This window comes from Nyctibius grandis, chromosome 4, assembly GCF_013368605.1.
Source record: "Nyctibius grandis isolate bNycGra1 chromosome 4, bNycGra1.pri, whole genome shotgun sequence".
NCBI classification, from domain to species: Eukaryota; Metazoa; Chordata; class Aves; order Nyctibiiformes; family Nyctibiidae; genus Nyctibius; species Nyctibius grandis.
This window is the reverse complement of record NC_090661.1, coordinates 83,282,889-83,306,503: the sequence shown is the minus strand read 5'-3', so window position 1 is coordinate 83,306,503 and position 23,615 is coordinate 83,282,889. Positions and strand designations below refer to the sequence as shown.

The 23,615-nt window shown below is 44.0% G+C and overlaps 1 protein-coding gene across 4 annotated transcripts in view; it reads left to right on the top strand.

Annotated features, from left to right (window-relative positions):
• The window catches only part of PAX2 (paired box 2), an 86,496-nt gene extending 66,157 nt beyond the window's left edge, over positions 1 to 20,339 (top strand). For 2 of the 4 annotated variants that reach the window (XM_068400008.1, XM_068400005.1), the window contains exons 8-10: positions 12,619 to 12,720; positions 18,787 to 18,873; positions 20,199 to 20,275. In XM_068400008.1, coding sequence (XP_068256109.1) covers positions 12,619 to 12,720; positions 18,787 to 18,873; positions 20,199 to 20,275 — 266 coding nt within the window. Of the gene's footprint in view, positions 1 to 12,618; positions 12,721 to 18,786; positions 18,874 to 20,198 lie in introns of all 4 variants that reach the window. The other 2 variants (XM_068400004.1, XM_068400007.1) reach the window with 2 other exon arrangements.
• The last annotated feature ends 3,276 nt before the right edge of the window (positions 20,340 to 23,615 follow it).

Here is a 23,615-nt window from a genome sequence, read left to right as displayed (position 1 = left end):
AGAAAACCTCTTTAACAAACTGCTAGGGGTCCCAAACTGGCTTTGGTGACAGCAAATCCTACAGATGCAGAACCCGCGCTCTGCTGCACAGCATCGTGGCTGCAGCCGCTAGCAGTCAGGCAGCCTGTTGGGCACATCTCTGATGCCCCAATGCCCTGGAAACAGAATATGATAATCATTCACGTGGCTGCTACAAGGTTGTTACTATCCTGCCTTATGAAGATGAAGGGGGTATTTTCTGGGAGCAAGCCTCTCATCTATTTAAGATGAGGAACTGGCGAAAGTAGAAGTCCACAGGACCTCCAAATTTTATCAACTGTTTCCCATCCCTAAGAAGAGGTAACATCTTCTTATCTAGTCAAGGAATTTGGAAAGGCAAAAGGTGTTACTACTCTTCTCCAGGACCAAATGGCTGAGGGTGATAGATGGTCAGATGAATGTTCCCTGGAACAGACAGGAATAGCAGGGGGAAAAGGAATCACATAAACTGTCTCCATGCATCCAATGGAAGCTTCACTGACAATAACTTTATGATGCTGAAGAAGGCGGCTCATGGGCTTGAAAGGCATATTGAAGTGAGGAACCCAGAAATGGATGGGCCTGAAAGAAATAATGTCCCCTTCTTCCTTAAATTAGCATTTAAGCCAGGAAGGCTGGATGTGTTTTAAAAAGGAATTCCTAAATATTCAGGAGCAGGCTGTCCCAGTGTGTAGGAAGACAAGCCGTCAGGGAAAAAGACCAGCCTGGTTAAACAGAGAACTTAGGCTAGAACTTAAGGAAAAAAAGAGAGCCTACTTGCTCTGGAAGAAGGGTCGGGTAACTTGGGAGGTCTATAGGGACGTGGCCAGGTCGTGTAGGGAGAAGATTAGAAGGGCCAAAGCTCAGTTAGAGCTTGATTTGGCTGCTACGGTCAAAGATAATAAAAAAAGCTTCTACAAATACATCAACAGCAAAAGGAGGGTCAAGGAGAGCCTCCACCACTTCCTGAATGAGGAGGGTAGTGTAGTGTTAGGGGATGAGGGAAAGGCAGAGGTGCTCAATGCCTTCTTTGCCTCAGTCTTTAATGTCAAGACTGGTTGTCCTCAGGAGACTCGGCCCCCAGAGCCTGAAGTTAGGGACTGGGGGCTGTGTGAACCTCCCGTAATCCAGGAGGAGACGGTTAGTGACCTGCTGTGCCAACTGAACACCCACAAGGCTATGGGCCCAGATGGGATTCACCCCAGAGTAATGAAGAAACTGGCAAATGAACTTGCCAAACCACTCTTGATTATCTACCGGCAGTCCTGGTTAACTGGAGAAGTTCCAACTGACTGGAAATTAGCAAATGTAATGCAAATCTACAAGAAGGGTCAGAAGGATGATCCAGGAAACTATAGGCCTGTCAGCCTGACCTCGGTGCCAGGCAAGGTGATGGAACAGATCATCCTGAGTGCCATTACACGGCACATGCAGGCCAGTCAGGGCATCGGGGCCAGCCAACATGGATTCATGAAAGGCAGGTCCTGCTCGACCAACCTGATCTCCTTCTATGACAAAGTGACCCGCTTAGTAGATGAGGGCAGGGCTGTGGATGTAGTCTATCTAGACTTCAGTAAGGCATTCGACACTGTCTCCCACAGCACCCTCCTGGACAAACTGGCTGCCTGGGGCTTGGATGGGTGGACTCTTCAATGGGTTAAAGACTGGCTGGATGGCCGAGCCCAGAGAGTGGTGGTGAATGGGGCAAAGTCCAGCTGGCAGCCAGTCACTAGCTGTGTTCCTCAGGGCTCAGTTCTGGGGCCGGTGCTGTTCAATATCTTTATAGATGATCTAGACGTAGGGATTGAGTGCACCCTCAGTAAATTTGCAGATGACACCAAGCCGGGTGGGAGTGTCGATCTGCTGGAGGGTAGGAAGGCCCTACAGAGGGATCTGGACAGGTTAGATAGATGGGCTGAGACCAACGGCATGAGGTTCAACAAGAACAAGTGCCGGGTCTTACACTTCGATCACAACAACCCCATGCAGCGCTACAGGCTGGGGGAACAGTGGTTAGAAAGTGACCCGGTGGAAAGAGACCTGGGGGTGCTGATCGACAGCCGGCTAAACATGAGCCAGCAATGTGCCCAGGTGGCCAAGAAGGCCAATGGCATCCTGGCCTCTATTAAGAATAGTGTAGCCAGCCGGTCTAGGGAAGTGATCGTCCCTCTGTACTCGGCACTGGTGAGGCTGCACCTTGAATACTGTGTCCAGTTCTGGGCCCCGCACTTCAAGAAAGATGTTGAGGTGTTGGAACGAGTCCAGAGGAGGGCGACCAAGCTGGTGAAGGGTCTGGAGGGTCTGACCTATGAGGAATGGCTGAGGGAGCTGGGGTTGTTTAGCCTGGAGAAGAGGAGGCTCAGAGGTGACCTTATTGCAGTCTACAACACCCTGAAGGGAGGTTGTAGTAGAGTGGGAGTTGGCCTCTTCTCCCGGGCAACTAGCGACAGGACAAGAGGCCATAGCCTCAAGCTTCGCCAGGGGAGGTTCAGGTTGGACATTAGGAAGAATTTCTTCTCAGAAAGGGTCATTAGACATTGGAATGGGCTGCCCAGGGAGGTGGTGGAGTCACCATCTCTGGCTGTGTTTAAGAAAAGACTGGACATGGCACTTAGTGCCATGGTCTAGTTGACAGGGTGGTGTCAGGGCAATGGTTGGACTCGATGATCCCAGAGGTCTCTTCCAACCTGATTAATTCTGTGATTCTGTAAGTGAACAATAGCAGTGAATTACAATAATGTCATGTAATGACAGCAGCAGTGAATTGGCATTCCCAGTCCTACTTCCCTCAGCAAGGGGATAGCATTGCAGGCTGCCACATTCTATGCTGCTGGACAAAAAGAGACTTTTTAAGAGAGAATAATTGTATTGTCTTCCCAGCAATTCAGTTTTTGCCTTTTCTTTTTGAGGCTAAACTAAGGATCCAGTAAGTACGACTACGATGAAAATGCTTGTGATGTAGACATTTGCCCACTGACAGAAAAGACTGTGCTTTATATTTGAGTTAAGCAACACCTGTCAGCAGGTGTTAGTAACTTTTGATCTTCATCAGCTGTACTGGATGTAACCAGGCCAGCTGCTTGTACAATTGAAATTGCCCACTGGAGTCTTTCAGAGAAATGGAGAGCTTACGGCAATCTTTGACCCTTCTTTGTAGGTTTAGGATTGCTGTGGGCTATCCAGGAAAATCTGTCCTATCTTATGATCAGTAGAATATCATTGTGATGAAACCTTGGAGATACCTATAATGAGGACTGTGTGAAAAACTAACATGTTCTAATTACATTTCCCAGCATATGTTTCAAAAGCATCTTGTTTAAGAGGTAACATTCAAGTTCCAACCCACGAAGCGATAAGTATATGCTACACTTTAAGGCAGGAAGTAATTGCCCAACCTGATGGGCTGGGACTCAAGGAAGGGAACAATACAAACTCCACTGAACTTCTCTGTTTGCCAAGTGCACAAGTTACACATCATTTCCCCCCCTGCCAAGGCTTTAAACCACATCTTCCTTCATCAGCTCCATCTGCAAACAATTGTACTTAGAGCCACATGAAGTTCACTTCAGTGGCCTTCTCAAGTGATTAACACTAACAGTATTCAACTAGCTTCAAAGAGTAAGTCCAGATCACAGATTCAGGTCTACTGGAAGCTCCATGTTTTACTCTGTATGAAGACTATATAACTTTTTCTTTCCAAAGTAACATAAAGAGTTAGCAGGTCAATTTACTTGGAGAGCAGCAGTTAATTAGATCAGACACAAAATCTAGATTTATAAAATTCCATTTTATAAAAAAATGGGGCAAATAGGTTTCAGAACTTGACATCAGTGATGTCACAACAGTTTTGACTCTCAGGGGAAAGGAATCCAAGGTTGTTTCTTAAAATATGTATTTCAACAACCCACAAGCAAAGTATTGGGCTAAGAACATGGATGGACCTGTGCAGAAACAGAAAATAAACCTAAACACGGAAGGCTCATTCTCCAGTCAGCAGGAATACAAAGAGAAGAAAAGAAAGGTACAAAGAGAAGCAGGTTAGTCTTTGCATACTTTTCAGTTGTTCTAGCAAAGGTCTGTTATGATCACAGAGAAAGGAAAAAAAATAGGATGATCTTTATCATCAGTGCAACTTGCATAATGCTCTTGCAAAAGAAAAGCTAGGAAACCAAGAAATGAAAGAAAAAGTGGTTCTTCTGACATGACAGAAAGCAAAAGTGAAAGATATGCTGTGTCAGTCTATCTTGGTCTTTTGCATGACTTCCAGAATTTCTGAGGCAAGATTCTCACATGAGATAAAGCAATGTGACTCCACTGGCTGTAGTGTAAACTCAACAGTTTATGAATGCAGAAGTCCCATTCTGTTTGCCACAATGAAACCTTTGTAAGGAATGGAGAACACAAATACAGAAAAAGAGGTTTCAATGGTGCGTACAAGCATAGGATTCAAAACAGCTGAGATGTTGGCACGGAGCTCCTACATGAACTTGGGTAGTCTTCTCTAGGCTCATTTCCTCACAGATAAAAGAGTGATCCCTAAGGGATGCTGTAAGGATATGTGTTCTAAACAGTGAGGCACTGAGGTCATGTAAATACTTGACAGAGACCCCAGGAAAAGATGAAGAATGCTAAACATTGTCAGGATGGTGAGCAGTGTTGTTCAGCGGGTGTGTACAAACCATCCCTTATGCAGGGATGTGCCATCTTGGTATTCTTTGTTTACTGAAAAGAAAAGGAGCACTGGATGTAGGTAGTTTATCCTCCAGGAAGCCAGCAATGAAAAACAAGCAGCTTATCTAGTCCTGCAAACACCCCTGCTTCCCTTCCCTTCAGCAGCAGAGAGCACGATAAAAGCCGAGATGAGTCTCTGTAGGAGCCCAAAGCTGTGAATCTTCCTCTCACCCTGTCTGGCCCAAATCCCTTCATTCGCAGGGGGAATTTAGGCCAGAGATCACCAGTTCTAGCTCTCTGCCACAATAACAGAGGAGAGGGTTAGAAAGGAAGAAAAAACAGCCATAACTCAGCAAGTACAGTCAGAAAGAGAGGAGCAGGAGATGCAGACAATATGTAGTCCTCTGCTATGTTTCCAGCTATATCCCCACGACGCTGATCCTTTCAAATTTCCCCCACCATGACGCTGGGTGGTGTTTTTTTGTTGCTTACAAACAAGGATATCATTTGCCATTTAGAAGAAGAAATAAGCCTGGGACAGGAATAGATTTCTGCTGCTTTGGGGGGCTGCAAACTCATTCCACTCCCTATTTGATTACAGGTCAGTATTCCAGCCTTAGGAATAAGAAACTGACAGATACCTTCGGGTTCCTTGATGCAGCTTTACGGAGGGACGCCCCGAAGACACAGACAAGCCAGTATGGCACTGCTCCACAGCTTGCTGGCTTGCTGGCACTAGCAGGACTTGGGATAGGAAGGGGCAAGTTCTCCATCACAAATATGAAAGAATTAGAGAATGGAGAAAATCAGAAGTGAAAACAAAAAAAGTGCAGCTGAAGTTTGAGGTGGTTAAAATGAAAAATGGGACTGTGCCATTCGCAGGTGGATAGATAGACCAATCAATTGATCTCGTCTACACTGACACACTTTGGCACTATAACTCACTGCTGGGGCAACTATTCCAGCAGAGCAGTGGCAGGAGTTACATCAGAGACAGAATTCAGGTGCTTTTAGTCAGGGGAGAGTTGGACAACAAAGGAGAAAAATTGGTAAATGCCATCCACCAGTAAAGATACATGGGATATAAGTTATTTCGGTGCAGTGGCAGAGCATGGAGGGAAAGACAGACAGATAGATAAATAGACACGTGAAAGCCTGAGTTTTGGTTGTGCAATCATTCGCTGTCTGACCTTATACTCGCCTCCTCTCCACTACTCTTCAAGAGAAGAGTGTTTAGCATTATTGTGTCCCAGTCTCTTTGCCATGTTACCGTTGACTTCTTTATCCCCCTGCACTGAGTAAGTGGTGCTGCCTCTGGAAGGTGCAAGGAATTTTTCTTCATAAGCCTTGATGTGTTCAAGAGAAGGCTGGGCTCATCTCTGCTGTGAGTCTGACAGGGGCTTTAAGAGCCTCACAACACCAGGACAAATAACTCCTGGTCCCTTAACCCTTCTCAGCTTTGCAAAGGCAAGGCCTGGCACTGTTGTTCCTATTGCAAGGGCTTTAGACAGTCTTTCAGGCTGAAATCCTCTCTGTGGTGGCTGGGCAGAGCGGAAATCCAGGGGCTGGATCAGACTGGTCTAACACTACAGCAGCTTAAGCGGTCTGTTTTACCAGAGATTATGGTTTCACCTACACAGAGCGCCTGAAAAATGCTGCGGTTTAGGAAGGATTATAGCTGAAAATTCCATGCTTTAAAAGAGAAATAAAGCAGGGGAGGGACTAGGAAACCCAACGTGCCTGGGGGCTGTGCAAACAGGATTAACCTCTGCCCATAGCATCTCTTGCTTCTGCCCACCCACGCTTCCTGTGTCCATACTCTTCTCTGCCCTCTCCTCCCCAGCAGCTCCCCACACTTGCCCTCTCTTGCACAGTACAGAGAGCTGAAAAAAGGAGCCCAGAAAATGCCCAGGACCAAAGTGTCCCTCATTTACTTAGGTATGACTGTCAAATGGCTTCCTTGAAAAATACCACTTCACTTGCAGTCCCCGAAAACTGGGGGAACTTTTGGCCCTCTGCCTGCAGACATCTATTCATTCAAATTATCTAGCGTCAACATTATTTGGATAAAGGCTTCAGCAGTCCCAGACTGTTGGTGATGACTCTGCCTGTCTGGCCTGAAGGTAAATCTGTGCACTCCTTGCCATCTGATGACAGCGGATGCAGGAGAAAAATAGCTTTGGGGCTTCTCCATCTACAGAGACTGGCACATGAAGGCTCACTGGTAAGACCGTAGAATAGTACATAGTTGTAAAAAGCAGAAGCTGGGAGCTGATGTGCTGCCTCCTCCAGTGACTTTAATTAACTGTGCAACAAGTATCAGATACTCCAGCTTCTATTCCCTATATCCTCCACAAAAGGTCCTTGCCAAACAGAGCTTCCTATAGCAAAAAGGGAGAAGAAATGACAAACCTCACTTAGCATACCAGAGACTTCACATAAGTAAACTAAATAAAGAGAAACTGTACACCTTTTGGCCAGGACTGATCCTTCCCAATCAACCGAACCATGAACATATGTCTTTGCTGCAAAGGAGTCTCAGTGATCAGAGACCTTTGATGCCCATCCAGGTTAGAGATACCTGGAGGAGAACACAGATGGCAAACTGTAATTTTTCCAGGTAGCAAACCTTTAGGAAACAAATGCCTCAGGATAAACAGCATTCACAGATAGAAACTGTCCAGCCTTTTATTGTCTAGGTGAGCATTGCAGCCTCACAATAAGGTGCCTAGAGTTAATTAAGCCAGTTTTACATTAATGAAGTCAGATTTATGACCTAATTATATGTCACATTTATATTTCTCTGTATAAATCAAAACCACCAGAACTAACTTATTTCATAGGCCATTGGCAATAGTTGCCATCACGGCAGAGAGGTGGCTTTCATTTATTGGCTTTAATTTGTTTACCCAAGGGTGGATGGTTTGCTAGATGATTTGGATCGGATCTGACCACATCATCCATACTTCTCTTTCAGGTGTTCAAATACAGGACTCTATTACTGCTGACCCAACAACAGTGGGTGTTCTGGAGTACCCATACTTTAGGTCACAGAGTTCTCCAATTCCCAAACCTCTTACTTGGCAGCCAAGTCAGAAGCAGTTTCAAAGCTGTATCTATTGTGCCTATGCAAATCTGCACATCAGAAACGAAGGTCCAATGCAAACAACAATGAAAAGGAGACCTTTTATAAGTCCCCCACATTTCTTCTCCTCCATTATATCTCTCTGTCAAGGTATCTGTCTGGTAACAGTATACTCTGCGAACAACCAGAGTCAGTACTGACTGCTTTTATGGTCAAAGCTCCAAAGTGTGCCACCGTGAAGAAGATCAATTGATCGATCAATCGATCGATCTATTCACCTATTAATTGCGCAGTCCCATTTTTCATTTTAACCACCTCACACTTCAGCTGCACCTTTTTTGTTAAAGCTTTTGCAGAGTTTGGCTTGATAAGCTTTGGCCATTACACTGAGCAACCTGTTTAATAGATGCTCATAACCATGCTAGTCTCCTGGGGAAGGTTACCTTGGGTTTGAAGAGACAAAGTGGTATAATTCCCTGGGCCAAACTGTGTCAGTGTAGCATCTTCATATGCCCTTGGCCAGTGAAAGAAAGCAGCAGGAAAGGGAGCACAGAGGCTTCAGAGCATTCTTCTCCTTCCCAACCCTATGCTTCTTCCCGTCCTCCCCCTCCTGCATGCTCCCTCCCTCACCTCTCCTCTTCCTGCATCCCATTCCTCCCATCTGCCACTGCCCTCCATTCTCCTCATCTCCTGCTGCCCCTGCAGAGGCATCCCTGCAGTCAGAGCCTAGTCCCTGGGTGCATTTACTGCTGCTGTCTCAGCACTGGCTCCTCTGATCTACTCCTAACCTTTTTATTTTTATTTTTGTTTTTAAATTAATTTCCCTGTAGATTTTAACCACTCCATTTTCATTTACCCATTTTGTTCTTCCTCTCCTCCCTTCCCCACCCTCCTCTTCCTCCCCCTGTTCCCTTTGTCTGTCTGTGTCCATCCCTTACCCTACCACAGAAAACCTCTCCTCTCCCCTCAGTATAAAGCAAGAGCCTCATGGAGCCTCTCTCACCCCTTTCACCCCCACCACGCCGGTCGGCTCTGGGCAGGCTGATCTTCAGCCCTTCCACATGGCCCTTTCAGATGATGCGTCCACGCCTTGCTACAGTGCCTTCCTTCATCATGGTGCCCACTTTGGGCAGTCCAGCAGCCAGCCTCTGATAGCAGGTAACCGGCCTTGGCCACAACTCAGTGGGGATGCTGCAGTCAAGGGGTTCAGTTTCGTCTGATGGGGAGAGCAGTAAATGCTGCAAGCTCTTTGAGTGCAAGTGGGAACCAGAGCAGCCATGTTCCAGTTCTGTGTATGCAGCATGTGTTCTCAGCTCCATGGAGAGTCACAGAAGGATTTCATGCCTGTCCTTCATTTTTTTTTAGAATAAAATGGGAGAAGAAGCTGTAACTGCCTAGAAGCGACGGGGTCTCCCAGCTAGATGGGTCTGGGACTTAGTCTAGAAACACCTTAATGCCCCTGAGTGCTGTAGGCCCAGCCAGGCTACTGTGTGCTAGCCTTAGGTAGATGATAGCAGCTTGAATAACCTAGCCAGCTCTAGGAGTGACAGGGTCCTTCAGTATGGGTTGTACAAGCTACTAAGTTAGACAAATACATAGGCAGCTGGTGAGCACTGCCATAGCTATGTTGTGAGCAATATTTGAGTCACCTGGTTTGGGAGTGTCAATGTAAGCTTGTGCCTTCACACAGCAGACCAAGTAAAGAAACTGGGCATCATGTCTGAATGTCAAAAGCAGGAAGAGTGGTTGAGAGACTATAACGTCTTACAGCCAAAGGAATACAGACCTGAGGTAGGTGGCCTTTAAGGGAAGGACAGAAGTGAAGAAATAGATTGCGGAAGATGGCAGCACTTAGGAGCAGCAGGCTAGAGGGGACAATGGGGAGGAAGGAGAAGTTTCAGGTAGGTACTATGGGAAACTCCTGTGCAAGGTGACTGAAGCAACATTGTCGCAGAAGCTCAGGGGTGGCTTGGATGAAATAGTGGGTATCGTTTTAGGTGACCACTGAGGCTGTTGTCACTCCACTGTCAAATAATGTAATTTGGGCTTTTTCAGAACAGACAAAGTCTTAGTGCAGACCACAGTTCCTAATGCTCAAGAAACACATCTTACCTCTGCCTCCTTCATGTTCCTATATTATTTTTCTCTTTTGACCTAACATCCTCCCTTTATCTTGTCAGGTGAGATGTGCATTTCTAAACCTCCCTGTAGGAAAGCAGCAAGTAACAGCAGAGAAGACTTTTATGTTCATAACACTGTCTTGGTCCAGTCTTACTGCAGCCAATAAGAGCCTCTGAGCTCTGGACACTTTCTAAGCCAAGGAGTTTCCTGACAGACTCTCTCCAACAACATAGTTCTCTGGGGATGCAGCCATATATGACCACCCTCTAGCCTAGAAGGCACTGTGTTTCAGGAGAGGCACCTGCCTTAGGACCCTTATGGAGAATTGGACATGGGAGAAAGCATTCAAAAGCTCAAACAATGTCACAGCGATGAAGGTGCTGTTTCTCACTCAGAAGGCTCTTAGAGAAGGGAGAATGGCTGGAGCTGGAAGCATGTTATGAGCAGGATAGATGCTAGCTGTGCCATAGCCCTGGAGTACAATAATTTAATAATCCTGTCTACCTGTTAGTAATGAGAGGAGGTAATGGAAGGGGCCTGCTTGTATGTAACAGCATTTTGAGAGTCTCTCTGTGGGACTCTTATTCATGTTGCTGATACTGTACTTATTTGTTATCTTTTTCAAGATTGGGATTTTGACAGATGATCACTTCCCAACAAATTTTCCACACTAGGTTTTGAACATCAGCCTCTGTGCACTCATGTCTGAATAAAAACACAGGGGCAGAGGTGTATAGATTGAGTAGCAGAGTGAGTGTGTATGCATTCCCACTTGAATGGAAGTGTCAAAATGAATTAATTTTGCCTGCTGCTACATAATGTTCTCTCTAACTTTTCAGTGACATTGTTTTCTCACTCATCACCTGTTGTTATTTCTCAGGCTAGTCAATATATGAAACCAAAAGGACATGAATTTTAAGCATAAAACTTTCTTGCCTTAAAAGAATGTGAGGAAAAAAAAAGCCTACATCTAGCAGGTGTTAATCATACAGCTTAACACACAGCTACAAATCACTAAAGGAATGATGGTGATAAAAGAGTAGAAGAGTGTAGACTATAAATCCCTGAAGCATTATATATTTATTTTTAACAATATTGGGGAGTGGCTGGAAAATGGCTCAGCCATTGTCTGGTAGTTCTGTGCCATTATCTAAGAGGAGGTGAGCTAGCAACATCAGCCACCTATCAGGAACCTCTTCAGGGGGAAAGAATGAACTTGCATTTCTTTTTTCTTGAGCAAATCACCTCAGTAATCTTTAGTCAAGACCTAGGAAAGCAATGACACTGGTTTAGCCTACCTCATCCCAGAGAAACTTCCTCCCTTCAGGTTAATGCTCCATGTTAATTAGCTTCTGCTTTTCTGTGTAACTGTTACTTATTTCTGATTCCCCAGCCAAGGTTCATGCTTGTTCCAGGGCCTGCTTTATCAGTTATCATTCTGCCACTAATAGAGCTAAACCAACTCTTATTCATCTTTCACTGGCATACCCCAGCACAGTTCTGGTGACATCAGGGGTGTTAATGGGCCATATTTAACTGGTCACTTCTAAAGGCGAATCAGACTCCACTCCTCCAGTTAGAACAGACAGGAGAGACAAAATTTAACAAAGGAACAACAAATGGCACAAACTTCTTGGTGAGCTACAGTTCACCTAGGGAATGTGGACTGGATGCCTGGAACAGGCTGAGATCTCAGTAGGCAGTGTTGGAGGTTGAGCTGTAAATCTCCCAGCAGCTGTGGGGGAAAGATTATCTTAATTTATTTAGCCTTTTTTTTGTTGTTGTTTTGGCTTGAAACTCCCAGCAGCTTCTGAGATGATTTTAGTTCATTTAAATGCAATAAGCACTAACAGCAAAATGCCCTTCTGGCTGGCCCATTTTCAGGCTATCCAGTTCAAATGAGGAAATGCCTCTGGCATCAACCAAGAAGCCTCCAGCTGCACTTCCTAAGAGATGAAATATAAACTACAATCATCCACCCAGTCCACACCCTTCTCTACTTCTTTGGTGGAGAAAAGATATCACAACTTTAAGTATTACTAACAAAAACTTGTACCTGCGATAAAATTGAAGCGGACAAACTAATTTGCATGATCCTATTATTATATATATTACACCAGCACCTGGAAGGAGTCCAACCAGTATTGATCTCATGCTAAACACTGTGCTAAAAGTGTGCCCTTGCACCAAAGAGTTTGCAGCATAAAAAGAGGCACAAAGAGGTGAAGTGACTTGCCTAAAATCATCAGCAGGTGAATGGCATAGGTGGGAAGAGAGACAGGCACAGAAAACTCTTGGATCACTTTCCAATGCCTTGCCCATTGATCATGCCCTAAAGCAACATCACCACAGTTTCGGAACTGCATCCACTGCATATAGACAGGACCTCAGCTACTCTGGCAATGAATATGCTGCCATTCTCCATGCAGCTTCGGGCCATTTTGATTTAGTTAAAATAGATCCAAAATCTACAATGAACAAAAATTCTTTTGAGCCTCACGAAGCTAAGTTTTAACGTCCCTCCTTTACAGTGTGAGATCAAAAGTGCCACAATCTTTCCCCAAAATTTTCAGTGGATGGATAGCGCTTATGTAAGAGAAGACTGCACAGCACTTGCCTATCAAGCTGCTAGTCATGTGATAGTAGGACAAAAGGTGATATCAAATCAATACTGAAAGATCTTATCCCTATTGATCACCTGTCCTGATTCTTTCCTTTTCCAGGTCGTGATATGGCAAGCACCACCTTGCCCGGCTACCCACCCCATGTTCCCCCAACTGGACAAGGGAGCTACCCAACCTCAACTCTTGCAGGAATGGTTCCTGGTAAGTCAGCCTCTAGACTTCAGTAATGGTGCACACATGTTTGAACAGTATTCTAGCATTGTAAGAGCTTTCACAGTTGGTTTTGCTATTGCTTTGCTGATATTAAGGCCTATTCTTTTCATAAAGAAATCGTCAGGTGCCTATAACCAATGTAGCTAACAACCCTTTCTGTAACGTTATCTCTCCCACTAGTAACTGATTCACTGCTGCTGTGGGCAACTATCTATCTATAACCTGTCGCAATTAATTGGTAATTAATTAACCTTAGTATTCATTAACTAATGTAATTATTTTCCAACGACCCGTGCAGATTATTACATACTGCTCATGGCTCAGGATATTCAGCTATCCACTAACTTAGGGTAACAACTTACGTTCTATCTAAAGCATGGGCATCAAACTGAAAATCATCAATGGTAATTTAATACCTGCAGTTTTTGGAGATTTACTGTCCATAGCCTAAACTAGCTAAGAACTCAGCAATGATTAACAGCATTTCAGGAGAAACTAACCATTCACTTTCAACAACCAAATACTTGCCCACCTCCTGTTTGTAAAATAGTGCCTCCAATCCAGTAAACTATCTACCTAATCCTACATCCAAAGGCACACTGTTCCTTTGCTATTCAATGCCTCCTGAGAAATACCGTCTCTTGGCAAATGGATTCTCCCACTGTTTAGGGAGAATATTTTATCATTTACCCTAGGGCATTTGAAGAGTTTATTTCCCCAGGCTCTATTCCCCACTCCTCTGATGACCGTTATCCCCAGCAGATAAATGAAGAGGCAGGATTTTTGTTCCTCAGCCATAGTAGCTCAGAACTTCATCTGCCACGGACTTCTGTTTATGTTAATGACCTGGGTTGTGAGTCGTGACGGCTAACGAGCAGGTACACAGTCCATTCTGCAACCTCTGCTACTGGAGGGATGACTCCAGAGTTGAAGCAACAGAAAGCTGAGGACAGAAAACTCTTAAATCACTACAATATGATTTACCAGGGCTCATGAGTGAAAAGCCTAAGTTACCCCTCATCCAAATCTCAGAACAGCTAGCTAAATGAACATACACTGCAGTGAGGACAGTGAAAACATCACTGATAGGCAATGTTTGCAGGTCAGAATTAACATCTTTAAATGACAAATCACTGCTTATATTCCATGAAGAACTGGCGAATACCTGTGGTCACATTCCAGAGCTAACAAGCTACCTACTGCTTATATCCTATGGCACAACAAAATCTCAGGCTATGCTATGAAGATGATGCAATTGACCTCCAGGTCAGGAAAAGATAGTGGATTGGTCCCCTCCTCACCTCCACTTCTGTTCCTTGAAGAACTGAACTATAGCTTTTGAAGTGGTGCATAGTTGGAAAATTTTAGGGCATCTCTTTCTACACTAAATTTTTCAGGGAGATAGTTTGGCTCCAGAATCAAAGCAGCACTCGGAAATATAAATCAATTAAAAAACCCCACACGGTAACAGTAGGTAGACTCAGTTGTCAACATTTAAGTCAATTATAGGTCAAAACTTATAGAAGGGTCATGGTGTATAGAAATGATTAATAAGACCAAAATAGCTGGTTCTTTGAATAGGTACTTCAAAAAACCACACTCTTCTCAACTTCTAACTGTTCTCAACTTCTCAACTGCTCAGTGACTGCTATGTAAGTTTAACATCCTCATCACAAGGATGATACTCACATCTGAACTAGGACAAAAATTTTAAGACTGCTAATCATAGGGGTCACTTATCCAAGTATAGGGTATTTCAGCTCCTTGATGTGGAGGCTACTTACCATAAAACAGCAGTGTCCCCAAAAACACACAAATACCCCCCTCACCGCAAAAAAAATAAACAGGATGACAAAGAAAAAAAGTTGAGTTATACTTCAAAGAAAAAAAAGATTATTCAAGTCAAATGGATATCTTTACATTAAATCTGATGTCAACACTCAATTAGAGGAAGTTTTTCCGGTGTCCTACTTGGGCATCCTGCAGTAGTTACTGCATCTTTCCACAGAGCATCAAGTTCTGGCTGTTTTCAGCCATACCCCACTGGTCAGACCCAGCCTGGCAGCCCTTCTATTCCCATCTTGTGATGTGACTGAAGCCAACAAGCTGGAGATAAAGAGGCTTCCTGGGAAGGAACATAAGACTTGACTTTAATGGGTCACACTGCAGATCTCTGCAGCCACTACTCCCTGTCAGGGACCAAAATTTAATGCCTGGGGAGGGGTATAAGAGTAGAGCAAGCATGTATCGGTACTTTCTCAAAACATCTCCCAGCCTCCAACAACTTGCAGCTGAGAGACTTTCTAAGCCAGACTTAGTATCTTTCTATTTAATATTAAACTCTCTCGACAGGTTTCCCCTCCACCAACTTAAACAGTGTCTCTTGAACCCATATAAGCCTTTAACATCTATAGCAACCTATAGCAAGAAGTTCTGTAGCTTAACTACATATTGTGTGAAAACTACCTCCCTTATTTGTTCTGAACCTGCCACCTGCTAGGCTCACTTCATGCCTCATGGTTTCTGTATTAGAAGACTAAACGTGCCAAGATTTAAATACAGATACCAAGAAATACTGTTAGTAAAGGTTCCCAGAGCACAGATTGCACAGAATATAGGCCTCATGAGATCGATCCTCTGTGCTTGCTTGCAACCTCTGTTAAGAGTCCAGGCTAAACAGAGAAAACAAATACGATGCCGCCAATGGTTTGTTACATGCCCTCAGGCCAAGAAAGATCAGGGGGCAGTGCTTTAACTACATTGGAAACAAGAAGCCAGCAAGATGACCACTCAGAGAGTAGGTTTAAGAAACCTACTGACACACAAACAAACCTTATTGTCAGATGTGAGTGAATATGAGCAAGAGGGTCCGTCCCGTCTTCTCTAAATAAAGGTGCAGAGCTAAAAATAGAACTATTCAGAAAGCAGAATTTCCAGCCCATACAAAACACTGATTTTCTGACATTTGTTTTCATCTTGCATTGGGATGAGGAGTCAGAATCTTGAAATAGTTCAATTTGCAAACATCAGGGTGAAACATTTCAATAATGTCAACATGTTCTAGGTGTCAAGACATATTAAAATAATAAAAGAGTTGAAAGGAAATTAAATGAGATGAGAAAGGCAAAATGAAACAAAACAAGAAAGTTGAAACATAATACTTTGTTTCAATTTGCAATCATTTCAGAACTTTTCTTTCCAAAACTCCATTGAAGCTAAGAGTCGTACAAAACATTTCCATTTCGATGAGACAGCATTTTCCAGTAGAAAACTCTGAGAAGATGGTTTGACCAGTGCTAACCAAAGCTGCTCTGTTCTGTGATAACCTTTCACTAGACTTCTACTTGTACGGTCTAGAGAAGAGCTTGTCTCTAGTAGCAGTACATCCTTGCAACACGGTCAGTCATGCATGCAAATATCTCTGAGGTTTATGCAGATGATGTAGTGAGATACATATCTTGCATTTGCCCTTGCCTGTAACTTCAGGTCCCAGGCTGTAGACGTGAATGAAAGCTAGCAGTCCCTGAGCACACACTTGAAAAAGCAGGGGTTAGTCACTCAAAGAAGGATGAATCAGGTATTGTGCTACACGTAACCTCTGTGTCTGAGAGATGTTTCCTGCACCGATATCAGAGTACCTTTGATATCTGCTTCAATTCTTCCTCCTTCCAAGAAAGGCCATCAAGTTTCTGCAGACTGTTTTGGTGAAGTGAGCATCCACTGAAGGAAACTGTAGTTTACACAGAGCAGCGCAGAGTCTGCACAGGGCTGGTGATGGCAACTGCAGGGAGTCGTTAAACAGAATCCAGTGTTGATGAGGAAATTACACTTGTTTCATTAGTGATCGGGGAAGGCGATAGCTCAGTTCCTCTTGGTCACAGTTGAGCTCAAAAGCTCATTATCCTGCTGCATGCATGCTTTCACTCCTCGTCAATAAACACTGTTTCCAGCGGCTGCCCTCCCTCCTCCCCAGCTCTCCATAGCTGGGGCTCTTTCTCCTCTACTTAACCCGTGCTTTAGGAACACTATAAACAGTTTAGGGTGACAACTCAGAAGACGGTGAGAGGGAAGCCTTGAAATATCAGAACAACTTCTCTCCATGCAGAGAAGTGATGTTTATATGAGGCATTTCAAAGCAGAAATTCTCATCTGGATAGTCTTTTTTCATTCTTTGGGGGGCAAACTCATTCCAGTATTTCCCACAGATAAGTCACTTCAGCATAGATAAATCTGGACTACGCATTGCTTTTTGCCTTTGTGTCCTATCCCACAGCATCTTGGTCACCTTAGCAGGTTTCACCCATTCCTTCCCAGCTAGCTGTCAGGATTTTCAGTGCAGATGTTTCTAGATATGGAAATATGCCGAGTTATTACCATTAAAACAGTATTTAGTTATTATCATTAAAACAGTATTTTATTATTATATCTGTCACGCAAAATGAGGTTTTATGCTGAAACTAAAAACTACTGTGACTAAAATACCTTTGGATGGTGATTGGTTTTGATACATACATATTTTCATACTGACTGCTTTGGTTATTACCCTGAGTGTCTTTAAAAAACCTGGCTGGACAGATTCTCCTCAAGTTTAAACCAGTGCAAATCCCCTGACTTCAACAGACTTCATTTTCACATCTGAGAATCTGTGATTTTGGCTTTAACTCTCTGGTGAGGGGAGATTTGCAGAGATTACAGTATAATTAATTGACATTTCTTTGGTAATTGTATCACAGGCATCCAGCACATCTTGCATTGCCTTCTTTCTCTATTCAGTGGTATCTAGCAGGAACCCCAGATGCTTTCCAAACACTTCGGTTGCAACAACTCCACCCCTGCCTCAGGGCAGACCAGAAGCTAATAGTCACGCTGTTCTTTCACTGTCTTTTAAGCACATAATGCCTTTCAGATGGCACTACTTGTCCCCAGTCTGTTGGTACTGCATTAAATTGAGGTTATGATCAGATAATGGCATGTTTTTATTTAACAGAATCATACATTTTTAAGTTTTGGGAGATTTATTTATTTTGAATGCAGCACCATACCTCCTCAGTTACCAAATATAATTCCCTTAGCCCTGCACAGCCTTCTATAAAACAAGGACACTCAGCTCCTTATGCACTGAATATAATAAAATATATAATAAAACTGAATATTTAAGGTGGCTCTACAACATACAAATCTTGGATCAGAGTCTTATTAGGTCACAAAGCTCACAAGTATTTTGGTTTGGGTGTGTTTTACTGAATGTGAAAAGGGGAGCTGTAGCCCAGCTTGTCTTTCAGATTCAGAATAGTACTCTAAAGCGTTAATAATTAGAAAATTATTTTCTGGAACTGGAATACAGCAAGTTTTCTCTGCAACTCACTAACTAAGCATAAAGGTGGGGTTAATCATACACAAATCACTTTCCTGACTATCACTATCATGTAGAGTAAGAAAGAAAGAGTGATTCATGTGTGTTCCATTTTGGTTTATGTGTAAGCCCATCCTACTCTAAGAACATCTCCAAAAATGAACAATACTCTTCCCCACAAGTATGGCATCACCCTTGGTACCCTACGAGAAAACCTTAACAAGACATAGTGCCATCAAAAGCACTGCTAGTTCCAGTGAGTTTATTGTGAGCTTGTCCCATCAAGCTCCCGAGCCTGCTGTCTTGACACTACTGGAGAACCTCATTGGTTTTATTTAAAAGAAAGCTGACAGTTAATTGCAGAAAAAGCTTGCATATGCAATCCTGAGAATTAGAAGTCACAAGGCAACGAAAAGTAAACCAGTTTAATTATTTATTTGTATTATTTAATTTCATTATTTTAAACCAATTTCTTGATTCTGAAGAGGTCAATCTTATGGGTTTTAATTGTATGGGTAAGCAACATTGCACTGAACAAACACTACAGTATCCTGAAGGGCACCGTCCCAGCTGGGCAAGGAAGCTACATACACTAGTTTTCCTGCTGGCATATGGATTCAGCATGAACTCTGCCTTGATGGAATAACAGACATAAATCTTCATTCCTAACTGTTTTTCACACCTTCCTTGGTTTCTTCCAGGGAGCGAGTTCTCAGGGAACCCCTACAGCCACCCTCAGTACACAACCTACAACGAGGCCTGGCGGTTCAGCAACCCTGCATTACTAAGTGAGTACCTATTTCCCACAGCACACCCCCAGCCTCGCGCTCCTTCTGTTTGTCTCTTTGTTTTCTTTTCTTTTTTTTTTTTTTTGTTCCTGAAGGGGGTTTTCAAATATTTGGGCAGGTGAGTGACCTTTTTCCTCACTCTCCAGTCCAGTGTCTAGGTGGGTATATACCTCACGTGTGTTTTGTATCCGTTCTGAAGCCGATTCCTCTTTCATGAGACAGTTCAGAATTCCAGTTCAGCTCTGGCTTCTCCATGGGCTGCATCCACAGTTTATTCCAGATTAGATTAGATCAGAAGTTAAATTCAGGTTCTGCTCCTTTCTCAGGCTGCAGTCAGCATCCATTCAAGGTCTGATTAAAAATCCAGATGAGGTTTCACTCCTCTCCCAAGCTAAACCCAGAGTCAGTTCCTGGGGATCTGGAAATCCCATAGAAGTTCTTCCTATTGGACCATTGGTAACAGTGTCCGGAGTGGGAGACAGGCTGCATCATCAGGTTTGTAATAGCCAGTAGAGTTTTCTTGCAGGGATATCTCCAGTGACTAATATGCCCAGAAATAGTCAGGTTTTTTTCAGAAGAGAAAAAACCTCCCATAAGACCCTATCTTCTAACACAACATTTCTTTGCAAGGGAATAGGAAGAGATTTATTATATGTAAAATAAATCAGATGCGATTATTACCTGCATATTTACTGAGGTTTAACAACTGGATAATAGATGCACATTTTATTTCAGTGTTGTTAAACCTCAGTAAATGTGGTCTTAATAATCAATCACTATTTAACACACATTCAATAACCATCTAGAGAGCTTTCATATCAAATGCGACAAAAATCGCAAGCAATAGAACATTGTAATTTTGTTTCATTTCTCCCCTCCTGGTTTTAAAAGTGACCCGTTATACTTTGTCAGGTATGCTAAGAACTTCTGGCCCTGACACTTTCCTTGTGGGCGCAGATCAGGTGTGGCGTGTTTGTGCTGCAATGCTCACAGGCTTCCCTCTCGGCAACTTCTTGATGGCCAGAAGGAGCAAAAGGATCTCCTTCCCGTAGAGGGGCTTCAAGCCAGAGGCCACAGTAGCACCTCTCTGCTGAAACGCAGCCCTTGGGTGGCTTCCACTGGTTGCCTTTCCATAATACCATCAAGAGCTGAGCCCCCAAGTTCGTTCTTTTGGTTCCTTTCCTTTCCTTTCCTTTCTTCCTTTCCTTTTCAGTTCTCCTTTGTTTCTTTTCTTCGTTTGATTGTTTTGTTTTGTGTTTTGTTGTTTTTTTTTTTTACTGTTTGTCCTTTCAACCAGTCCATTCTTCTCCTGTGTTAACTTTCAGGTTCCCCTTATTATTATAGTGCCACATCCCGGGGCTCCGCACCTCCCACTGCTGCCGCTGCCTATGACCGCCACTAGTTACCATGGAAACCACATGAAACTGCAGGGCGACAGTTTAGGCCTCCACATTGTACCTGTCTGACCACCTCCCTCCATCCCTGGAAAGGGTGAAGAGACTTTCTCCATTCCTCCCCGCAGTCCAGTTCCTTCCTCTTCACCACGAAGGCACAGGACCAAGCGCTCACCACACGAGACTGAGACCCCCGCCCTCCCCCTGCCCTCCACCCCGACTGCCCCGCACATGGGAAGAGCCTGCAGCCAAGTGGATTCTCCCGTGGGAGCTCTCCACCGCGCCTGGGCAAAGCTCAGCCACGTGAAGTCCCCTTGGCTTCCAGGACTTCAGGGGGACTGGGAAGCAATGCAACTGGCAACCATTGCCTTACAGGACCCCCTTCTGGGAGCGGTAAGGGCCGGGGGAAGCAGGGGAGAACGCCGCTCATGAAACACTGTTCCCCAAAGATATGTTTTTCTATGGTGGACTCTTCAACATGTGTAACCTGTGATGCTCACCCTGTTTCCCAGGACAGAGGGAACAGTCTGGCTAGAGCAGAGATGGCAGTACAGAGACCTGGCCCATCTGGCAATGAAGGCAAGGACCAAGTAACTAGCTGCACCCCACGAGGGGTTCTCTGTGCACCTCATCCCCACTCTCCAGCGTGGCTTCCCCCATAGTTGGCTGCACCTCACACATTGTGACTTGGCAGGCCAGAGTTGGGAGGAACCTCACACATACACCTACAATTTCTGTGACACACAATCAACTCAGACAGGAGGATGGAGCAACATTTACAAACCAACCAACGAAATGAAGAAATATATAAATAGATATATAAATATAACTGTGTTTTTATGCTTTGTCATGAAGGTCTGTAAAAAGAAAAAAAAAAAAAAGAACAAATCCCCAATTTTCTAAAAAACCCAAGCAAACAAAAACAACAAAAAAACCAAAATAATAATTAAAAAACCCTACAAAAATAAAATTCCAAGTCCCATCCCTCCCTGCCACCTGAATGGCAGACAAGTTCCTCTGACGTTTGATGCTCCTCTTTCACTCTAGGGTTTTGTTTCCTTTCTGTTTTGCACTACAATGGGATGGTGGTATTGGAGAGGATTGGATGCCAGCTCCACCCCTGTCGCCTCCTCCTCCTCCCCCTTTCCCAAATCCTGTCTCTGGGGAGCAGTGTGGACAAGTCACATCTGACAAAGTCACCAAACTCATCAGTCAACAAAAAAGCACTCTGAGTCAAAAAACGTTTTCCATGTCACTGGTTGGCAAACTAAGAAAACAAGCCCAGCTGCGCTCTAGCTGCGCTGTGTGGTGGAAAGTATGGGGCTTCATGCGGGTCCATCTGATTGCCCTCTGGACAGCTGAGACTGAGATGGACAAATTCAGGATTGGCTGGGATTATTGCTTGGTTCCCCAGGCTTTAGCTGCCGCTCCTTTTACCTTAACCCGTGTACCCGTGACAACTTAAGTTCACCCACATCCCAACTTTCGCAATTTTAGATGCGCCCAACACCCATTCTTCAGATCCCCACAGCCGGTGACAACAGCCTCATTATCTGTGCCCAACACCTAATTTCCTAACCACTGTAGCCTTTCTATATTGGCCCCCTTTGATTCCCAGTCCATCTGCTCATACACCTACTAATTTATAGGCCTCCATTCAAACCCAAATGTCTGCATCCTACCAGCCAGTCCCAACATACAGCCCTGTCTTTTCATCTTCAATCCTATATTGTGCACCCTAATATTTATCACTTATCCCAAACGCTCACCTGATGATTCTCTAGGGATTCTCTGCTCTTTTTGGTTCCCAGGTGACTGGCAAACACTGTTCTGCAAAGGCTAATTGTCAATAGAAATGCATATTACTCCTGTATCATCAGCAAACTCATAAACTGTTCCTTGCACTGACACTTCCTAAAAAATACTCAAAGAAAACATGAAGGCAGCTATAGCCTGTCCCCAAGGCATGAAGTCTGCCAAAGTAGATTCCTGTTGTTTTAGAGAGGTTTCAGATAAAACTCGTGGGCTACTGTCCATGGACAAAGACAGAATTGAGAATCAAACCCCCGAAGGGCATAAAAGTGAACAGTGGAGCAATCTGTACAGCCAACATTATGTATAAAATCCAAAGTTCTCAGCCTCAGAGGAGATGTGGTTGTGGACTCGGTACTCTGTCTCCAAGTTTAACTCGTATGTATGAAATCCATCATCAGTAAACAGCTGTGTTGATCCCAAAGGCCCCTTTCACCTAACACTGTTAGCCCTTGCATGGCCCTAGCTGATTATAGGTCTGTCCCTTCTTTAATGGGATGCCCAAATGATAAGGGTATTTGAGGGGGGATGTTTACATAGAAGATACAGAGCTAAAATCTGTTCCTGTACAGAATAAAATCAAAGAGGTTACTCCTGATCGATTAAAAGTGTCATTCTGCACATCTTACCTCTGAGTAACCTGCTGCAAATAGCAGAGTTGTTACACTGTCACCAAGACCAGAATTTGGCCTGTTATCTCATCTTATTCTATATGAGAAGAAGTTCTGCGTGATTTCTAAAAATTTACTTTCACCACTCCTTCTGTTTTCCTTCACGGACACCAGGTAGATGCTGGACCCTGTTAGTAAACTCTCCCTTTTAGTCTCTAAGCACAGCCTTTGCTCTACTTGTGCACCACCCAGTTTCACTCAGAAGATGGTTGGGGCAGAGGCAGTAAATCCCAGGACCAGCAAGGAGAACCTCCTGAGGAGGCTAGAGAAAATGAGGCTGTCACACCTCACACTTGGCAACCTGCAGCCCAGGGGCCACCTCAAGAGAAGCTAGCAGCTCAGAAATGCTTATTTTTATAATGGTGTTTCGCTAAGCTTGAGACATGAGCTATAGTATGAAAGCAGGATTTGGTTGGCTCACTCATGGCTGGCTTGATTTGACCCTCGGAGGGCCAAATCCATTGTTGGTGTAACTCCACTGATTAAAGAGGATTTCCACCAGGCATTGGATTGGTCTGGAAAGTTCATAAGTACGGCATGTAGTTTGACCAGGAAAATTAAAAGGAAAGCAGAATTATGCAAAGGACTGGGCAGTCTAATCCTCTTCCACCACCATCTGTAGACCCTCATGCGAATGTACTGAATTACATTTGCCAAAGAGTTTCTTGTGTTGGTTGTTTTGATTTACAGTCGGTGGATGCATTGTAAAGCAGTATTATAGCTAAAGTCTAGTAGCTGACACAGGGATTTATGTGGTGATATTATGCAGAAGAAAACCATCAATATTCGTATAGATTCCATTAGACTGGACTATGCAGGAAACGCAAAAATTCTACCAATTATTTAATATTATGTTATTTGCAAA